The sequence below is a fragment of the Zychaea mexicana genome (assembly GCF_025766255.1).
Source record: "Zychaea mexicana strain RSA 1403 chromosome Unknown BDB00scaffold_27, whole genome shotgun sequence".
Taxonomy (NCBI): domain Eukaryota; kingdom Fungi; phylum Mucoromycota; class Mucoromycetes; order Mucorales; family Lichtheimiaceae; genus Zychaea; species Zychaea mexicana.
In genome coordinates, this window is record NW_026516690.1 from 424,371 (window position 1) to 433,467 (window position 9,097).

Genomic DNA, 9,097 nt, shown 5'->3' on the forward strand with positions numbered 1-9,097 from the left:
GCTTGCTTCCACTTTTTGTATGCCATTTTTAGGTACGTACAAAGAATGGAAACTACCAGCTCATGATGAAGCCGTCTCATTTGTATCGAGATCCAATAGTAAGTTCTAATTCAAATGATACTACTGTTACAGTATGCATGTATGTACCGCCTATGGTTATCTGTTTCTACTAAATTATGACTCATATTTGTAGCGTTGATGATCCCTGTATTTGTGAAGACAGTAATGATCTAAGCAATTTTGCATATCTGCCGGCCTTGTCATTGAATTAACAGCTGCAGCAGACTGTCATCGATTTAACGGCACCTATTTTCCCAGGTTCGGTCGAGCACTTCTACTTACTCGACTTTCGTAAGGGTTCCGAAGAACACTGTATGCTTTTACGATGGTATGTTTCTTTTATAAACCAGCAGCTGCTAAAATTTTTTTGTTGCGCGGTAGTAACTAACTTGATCTCTCACTATGTAACGGATCAGATCGTTCCCGGCAGCAATTTGCTTAAGTTAAGTACGACACGTAACTAAGAAATATTGTTTTTATTGGGAATGTAATAAAGGTAAGAAAAATGGATCGATTCTCTCGGTTAGTTTAGCAAGGTCAACAACATTAACAGAAGGTACACTAGCTTGGAAATGAAACCGGAAGTATCGATTCTTTGGTCATCCGGATTTATGATATCATTTGTGAAGCAAGCACCAAATTTCTTTACGGAAAAAGGTCTTAGAGGAGGTACAGGTACTAGAGCACAGCATCAGTTAAAGTAATGTAGCTCTGTGCCGTTAATTGTAAGCACTATGTATGCTACATTTCTTTCTCTTTCTTTTTTTGTTTCTTTCTGTGATACAGTACTGTACAATAAATATTAAATGTGGTATGTTTTAATTAGTGGATTAAAGTACAGTGTACTGCTTGATATTACTTAAGTACATCAGCAGAGTAATCGATATGGTTTACTTCTATTTTATATCATATACGTATTCAATACACGCTATTGATACTGTCCAGCAAGATACAAATCAAGCTATGCTAACTGTAGTATATAGACTTTGATTGCAATCATGCGAGTGAGGTCCACGATAAACAGATGCTCTTAAATTGCTGAGGGTGAGATACGTTTGGCATAGTTGCAACCAACCAACAGACCTAGTTACAACCATGCATATGAATCTTTTGAAACAATAATGCACTGAATACAATCTTTTTTAATCCTATCATCTAGATAGAATCGCTACTACTACAACAGTCATCTTCTCTACACTTGGGGTTGAGGCCATATCAAGATAGATACTGTATATCAGTCCAATTGAAAGCGTGGCAGAAGACTTTGCTTAATCAGTTGCAACCCAGCCCATCAGTCTGTCAGGTTGCAACTAGTATGACAGATGAATGTACCTATCTCCAATAGATGCTGAAGCGATCTCGTGTCGTTATACTTGAATGGAAACCATGACAGATAGCCTAACCTGCTTAGAAACCATAACAGATGTAGTAGTTTTACCGAGTTTTAAATTAGTAAACTGATCTGTCATAATTGCAACCAGGACAGGTAATAGATGTGCACAGTTGCGATTCTATGACAGTTGTGTATTAAGATGTAAACCAAAGCAATTGGGCTTCAATATTGGTAGTTGTTTGATATTCTTCACCTTTGTTCCATTGATGGACTCGACGTTTGGCAGTTAAACAAGCTAAAACTTTACTTACAAAAAATACTCTAATTGACATGCCTTCATTTTCCTGTAATAATAATTTGAACATCTTTATGACTTTAATCCCATTTTTGTATTATATAGACTATATGAGGATGACACAAAGACACAATACTACTGCTGGTGTACTCTACAGACTGTTTTTCTTTTTTTTGCTTTTTCTTCTATCTTTTTCTTGTAATCAATGTCTGCAGCACCCTCCCCACTTTATATACTCTTTGAAAAAATACAATTCTCTCGTCAATGATGGTGTTGTTATCATTAATACTGTAGTGATATCTATCCAAATAACAGCAATAAAAATAAAATCCCTTCTGCGTAAACAAAAGTTCGAATGTCTGCTAGGAGATGAAAACTCCTGTACTGTTCCTGCATATATATTTTCTACCATGGCAGCAGATGCTTGGGCAAACTAGTTAAAATTAGCATTGAGATTATTGAGCCCTATCATGAAATTATTATACTTAATAATCGTAAAGTTATTGAAACTGATCGTGAATTTTTTGTTACTAAACATGGAGCTACTAATGAACTAGCTAGCCATATAGATGAGAAAAGCTCCAGCCACTGAATTAAAAAGCTACATTACCATCTATTTATTGTTTTTAAAATTATATCTAAAAAAGCCTAGAGCTGGGTTTTATAGCAATAGTTCACTTCCCTGAGACATTATGGCTAATACTAATAACACATAAAATGTAAGATCGATATGACAATTATTTGCCGTATAGCCTAAGTAATACCCTTTTTCCTTTAAGCTTTTCACAGTATGTGGGTTAAGAAGAAGAAGCTATCTCTTTAAATGCATTTTCTCATTATGATATGATTTTGACAGTGCTGTGCATCTCACTAATGACATGGGAGATATAAAATCAAGTTGGCTAATGGTTTTCAACAAATATGTTACATATAACATATAGGTATAATAGCCTTTGTTTACATACTTGAAAGAAATCATTAGTGATATTTAACTAAACTATACACATAGAAATTTAGCAAAGCTCAACTAGACAAGGATAAGCTGTTGGATCGTGATTGTATGACAGGGTATAATAAAAAGCCTTCATAGCTATACTGTTAATTTGTCATCTACCTAAACTAAACTACTATAGATTAAAAAAATTAGGAAAAGGAAATGTATAAAGACACAAAATTAGAGATTATGTTCTATTTATTTGGTTGTTACTGATATTTCCTTTTTTTTAGACTGCAACTGCAAATGTAAGTAGCTCACATTCTGCAATCGACTCATAATCATTGAAAACCAAAGTCAAGAAAACAACTCAGCCATTATATGCTCTGAGAAAGATATCTTATTCTATTTAAAAGAGAAAAAAGATCATTGATTACCTTACCAACAACGAATCACCTACTGTCACTCTTTGCAGTGACACCGCAAAGGTAACAGGCCGAATGAACGTTTCAGGCACTCATGCTGTTGTTAATTTATTTTAACAATCATATATAGTGGGTCATCAAGGGAGTACCAATCACCGAACATCTTATTAGATACAGACAAGAACCCATTGACAAAGCAAGTAACAGCATATTAGCATTAATTCATGAAGAATTGTAAATGGTAGTAAGTAGAATTGATAAAACAAATATGTATACCTTCGTGGTCAAATTCGGGAATAGATAAGGTAATTAATTTTGGAATCATATATATTGAAATGCTTAATAGATCATTGAATTGTATTTTTTTAATCGACAGCATCAACTGTGCATCGAATGCACGTTTACTCTATGGATTTGATGAAGATGTGTGGAACGAGATGGTTGAAGAATGTGATGAACAGTATCATATTAAAGATTTACTGATGGACACCATCACTTGCATTCACCAATTCACAAAGGTAGCAATTCTTTTTTTTTGTTATATTATACAAAGCCTGTCAGTGAGTAGTTACAAACAAACAAACATTACTTTTATAGGCTGCAAGAAAAGACTTTACAAAATGCAAGCCAATTATTAAGCAGCTTCCCGACAATTTGTTCGGATATAATGAAAGAATTGAGTGTTCATTACGAAGTCTGTAAGTATTATTATATCGATATCAAACGTACTAGTGTATTGTTGTTTTCTTTGACTGATTCATTAACCGACTTTATCATATAGTATTGATACCCACTCACCCGATGCGTCTGAAAAAGCTATAAAAATGGAAAGCTCGTTCACACTCGATGCTATCGATCCCGTTCTTCTGCCGTTTTTTAAAGAAACTGATTTGATTACGCGAAAAGGGTAAAGTATTTGTCTATATATGAAGTTATATTGCAAAATGTTTCAATTTTCGCTGTAAACTAACAAATTTATGGCATATAAAGCACTGATGGCCAAGTTACCGGATCGAAAGTAAGAAGAGGAAAAGTAGGACGCTTTGTGGATTTGTCGATGGTATTCGAATTCGCGGGTATGCCCGAACAAACATTGGTAATTGTGGAAATCAAGGCGCCTTCCAAGGTTGCTGACGGTAGCAGACCTGATTTCATAAAAATGGCAAATGAAATGAAAGATAGCATCGATAATTTCATTGAAGAAGGATTCGATGATGATGAAATTTTTGCTACTGGAATTTTAGTGGAAGGTATGTGATGTAGCATTAAGTCTTAAATGTATGTGAGATCGAAATAGTTTTCTGACTTGAGATAAACTAGGCTTTAAATGTACAGTTTTTGTGATGGATCCCAAATACCAAGCGACATACCATCTAATGCCCCGTTGCATTTTCTACTTGCCACAGTCATGGCACAACTTTAATGTGCTTCCTGAAGCATACGAAGCAATGGTAGCAGTAAGAGTAAGTTGAAGCAGAACATATATATGATCCAGTTTTATCTTTCTTACTGAAATTACTCCCCTACTCCTACTAGCAATGGATGGTATCAAATACGAGAAGATGTTTTGCATTTTACCGCCAAAAGCCACGCAAAGTTACTCGAAAGAACTACACTGAGAATTAATCCTTATCCTTATGTTTAATAACAAAATTATGAAACCTACTACATTTAATAGTTTAAATATAATTATTAGAAACATTATAATAACAATCTACATATATAAAAATAATTAATTTAATACTTAATGTTTTTGGTTTTAAAATATTTGTTTTTCATTGAAATCTTTCTCATTTACCTAGGAATTATCTGTTTCATCATAATCTTTCCACTTAACAAGAAATTCATATTCATTATTTTTACTTAATTTATGTTCTATAACTGTTTCAATTTCATAAAAATTATTATTTTTGTTAATTTCTCTAATTAAATTTAAATTAATTTTTCTTTTACTTTTATTTTTCTTTCTTTTTTTGCTATTAATATTTTTATATTCAGGGAAATCTATATCTTCATTATTATCAATTATATGATTATTAGATTCTTCATTAATATTATTATCATTAATAATCATATTATCACTTCCTAATGATAAATCTGATAAATCTTTTTATAATACACTCATTATTTTAATTTTTCCCATTTGCTTTATCTCATTATTTAAAACTATATCTATTAGTTTTTCATCAGTAGAAAATTCAAAGTTTTTTCAGCCCATAGTTTATGGTGTTCTTGTGTAATTATATTGAATGTATCTATAAATAATTGTATATTTTTAAGTAAAAATGCTACTTTTATTTGTAAGTTAATATATTTATAATCATCTGTTTTTAATGTAGAGTTATTATTAGAAAATCATTTAAATTTATTTCCTAATTCACAAAATTGGTTTTCTATAGCTGACTGAAAACTTCCAAATACATCATTAAAATGTTTTTCTTGTATATTCAATTCTTTATTAGGATCTTTTCTAATAGGATAAAAAAATTATTATCACTTAATAAAATATTTTTCTTTTTACATAAGTCTTCAAACTGTTTAATAAATAATGTGTAACCACCATCAATAGCTAAAACATCTCTTTTATCCATTTTCGTATATAATTTCATGTTTAAAAACATACCACCATCACTACTAACTCCACATAGTTGACTATCAGAAACTGCAATTATAAAATTATTAATATCTGTTAATACTTATGTTCTTAAACCTGATGTTTTTAATTTATATGACCATCGTTTTTGTGCAGAAATGTTAGGCTTATCATATTCAATAGTACTATCATGACCATCTAATAGTAATGTTATATTTTTAAAATTTTTAGGGTTTTTTATTAATGCAGAATAAATTCTTATTTTAATATTAGAAAACATATTTTTTAGACATATATCTACATATTTATTCAAACTATCATAATTTGTTATCCAAAATTCTTTATAAAATTTATAGAATGATGTATATGGTATATTTCGTTTCATATCTTTAGATGTAATACCTGATACAAGATGATATATTAAATATAACCCTTTTTCAATTTCAAAATATGGTGAAGGATAATCCTTATATGTATATAATTTAGTTAAAAAGAAAAATACAGAAGTATATCCTAACTTTTGTAATAATTCTTTTTTAATTTCATCTATTTCTTTAATATATTTCAATTCTGTTCGATGCTTATAATTATTTTGTTTTTTCTTCCAATTCTCATTTATAAATCCCCATTCATTTATAATTAATATATCTATCTCTTCCTGTAATAATGTTTTATATTTTAAAACTTCTCCTTTATTTAGTGAGCTATTATATTCATCAAATACCATTTTGAAAATTTATAATAAAAACCGTTCTTTTAACTTATTTACAAAGCAATCAGGAAAAACTTATAACCTTAGGCAAAAACCAAAATTAAATATCTATATAATTATTATTTATCTTATATTTTGATATCTAATTCATATAATATAATAAAATTCAATTTTATAGAAAAAAAGTATGTAAATTTTCTTATAACATAAAAATTAGGTCATTATAGTACTGATAATTATATATAATTAAAATAAGTATAAAGTTATTTTGAATTTTTCAAAGACAAAAAATGTTATTTTTTTATTGAAATTCAAGAACCTTTCTCTAAGAGAAAGAACCACAAAGAGTCGTGGTATAAGTTTTTTTACAACTTACACCTTATAAACTATCAACTGCTTTGATTTATATTCACAATAATAAATAGAATTGTTCCTCCATGGTAACAAATGTAAATAGGTTTTACATATTAAATTGATATTCATCCTAAAAAAATTTCAAAATCTGAAAATTATATATATTTTTAAAAAATTATTATTAAGTCATTGATAAATATTAAACAATTAAATGTATTATATTTAATAGTTCAAGTTTAATCCCCACTGTTACGTCCTTTGGCACCCCTAAAAATCACGAAAAAGAATCGTCGAGCACTACTTGAAATCAACCAAAATTACCGCTATTACAGCCATTACCAATACTCCTCAATCATCTCATCGTGCAACATTACTGCTATCATCATTCCTATTGTAAATCATATCTTTTAACTCATAAATAGTCCACTCCTATGCCCTCATCATCCTAACTTCAAAAAAAAATCCATGCATATCAGACCATTGTAAAAACCAACAATTTTTTTTTGAAAACATACAACATAGCAACTTGCTACGAAAAAAAGATTAATTATGGAATTGTCATTATCATTTGGTCTGTTGTTACCGTTAATCCCCGGATTTTGTACCTCAGTAGGCTACGGTGTCGCTCAGTAGATTATGATCGAACTAAAAAAATCTGTATTCTCAATTTTATTTTGGTGTGTAAAAGGCAAAAGCCATGAAAAAGTAATATCTACACTATGGTATTATCATTAGTATCTTCCTTTATGTTGTCGTTGCTATTAAACTCAGAGGTACTTATAACTATCAAAATCCTCATCAAAGTATAGAAGAGCCATAATACTCTTTATATTTGATTAAATTTTACATTGGATGGATATATAAATGTTTAATAAAAGGCACTATAGCTATTATAATCGTTCACAATCTTTGCAATATAAAGGTACCGCTGTGGATGAACGCAAGTTGCAAGTTGTACAGTAGACCCCTCTTTTTTCAAGGCCTTGGGAACATGGTTGGCGCGCAGCAACCGCAGTATAAAAAACTACACAATGACTATATCTATTCTAGTGGTCAACTAAAGAGAACGGAAGCAAAATAATAATGCTTTGAGAAAGGCACGGCGTCGTAGAGAAGAGCACGTAAGGACTCAAAGCATCATCCACTAATGTAGAGTATGGGATAGAAAGTCAGTCGAATATTAACAAAGCAGTACTCGTTCTGATCGAATAATAAAACAAAAACACCCCCAAATGTATTCACAACGGTGACTACCGGATGAGATAAGATCTACAAAGCTGGGTATACGAATAATATGGCATCGCTGCAGTTTGTAATGTCAACTAGGCAAATGAGAAAAAGGTATGAATACTTACCAATCGTTGCTACAACAACAATTGAGTCGTAAGTGGTACCTCTAGATAAAAATGGAATTTTGTTTAAAAGCGAGTTGGGTAGTCATTCAATAGTCTTTTTTGTAAAGGACACACAGTCCGCCCACATGTCAGAGTGGAGGGATGTAGACAAGATAGTGGATTAAAATAGTCAAAAGGATATGATAGGGAAAGGATAAGAGAGGAGCAATTTATACATGAGTGCGTGAGGCCTTGGATGAAAGAGAGCAAATGGATGACGAACCTGGTAGGTGCGATAAGCGCAGCTTTTTCACCTACGAGGTCTTGTCCAAGGCAGGAGTGGCGCGGATAGTGATGTCGTTGGTGAAAGAAACACCTTCTTCAATTACACGTTGACGTTCTGAGTCATGTTTCAGGTTGAATTCGAAGATGACCCGTTTGCCTTTACGGTGGATAAGGATACCATAGTTATCAGGGAATTCGGTCATGAGAGTGGCAACCACATCGGCAGTGGTGCCAGGAACAGGACTAACATGGAAGAGAACACTGCCTTTACTGCAACCAATACACCAAATACAAGAGTAGTAAGTGGTCGCTAGCTGGTCCGAGGAGGGTGAGACCCGATGAGCGTGAACCAAGGAAACCCTCTCGGGTTGAGCGACCTTGGCCCATGTTATGACTGTGGGGGAGGAGGGGTAGATAGGTGGTGGATGAGTGATGCCCGCGGAGCGGTCGGGCTGTTTCTGGTGAGAATCGGAAAGAGCCATGACCGTAATTTTTTTGGCGGGGTTAAAGCTACTGGGGTAGACTCTCATCCAATGATATTAAAAGTTAAGCAACTGCTCTCTGGGTGCAAAGTGTGAGGGTAGCCAATGAGATAACAAGTTAACGGGGGTTGTTACATGTGCCGATATCTTGTGTTGCCCCTGTGTAGCGCTTGTGTGTGGGTATATCAGTTGGCGTTTTGATTGTTCCTGTCAACCATTGCACTTTTACACTGGTCTTTCGTCTTGTATTTTTTTCCCACTCTATCACCTCCTCCATAACGTATTTGACA

The 9,097-nt window shown here is 32.4% G+C and overlaps 2 protein-coding genes across 2 annotated transcripts; one reads left to right on the top strand and one right to left on the bottom strand.

The window, feature by feature from the left end:
- Positions 1-2,609: 2,609 nt before the first annotated feature.
- On the top strand, positions 2,610-4,743 carry BDB00DRAFT_787165 (uncharacterized protein; the record flags this gene model as incomplete). Its single annotated transcript, XM_053120673.1, has 11 exons — positions 2,610-2,629; positions 2,706-2,756; positions 2,916-2,930; positions 3,041-3,110; positions 3,178-3,247; positions 3,471-3,565; positions 3,645-3,745; positions 3,829-3,954; positions 4,038-4,297; positions 4,383-4,510; positions 4,726-4,743. 11 exons carry the CDS (start codon positions 2,610-2,612, stop codon positions 4,741-4,743), a joined length of 954 nt encoding a protein of 317 aa, XP_052980839.1.
- Positions 4,744-8,354: 3,611 nt separating this feature from the next.
- On the bottom strand, positions 8,355-8,807 carry BDB00DRAFT_871398 (uncharacterized protein; the record flags this gene model as incomplete). The annotated part of the gene is made up of 1 exon (XM_053126824.1): positions 8,355-8,807. The coding sequence occupies one exon, from the start codon at positions 8,805-8,807 to the stop codon at positions 8,355-8,357; it is 453 nt and encodes a 150-aa protein (XP_052980840.1).
- Between the last annotated feature and the right edge of the window lie 290 nt (positions 8,808-9,097).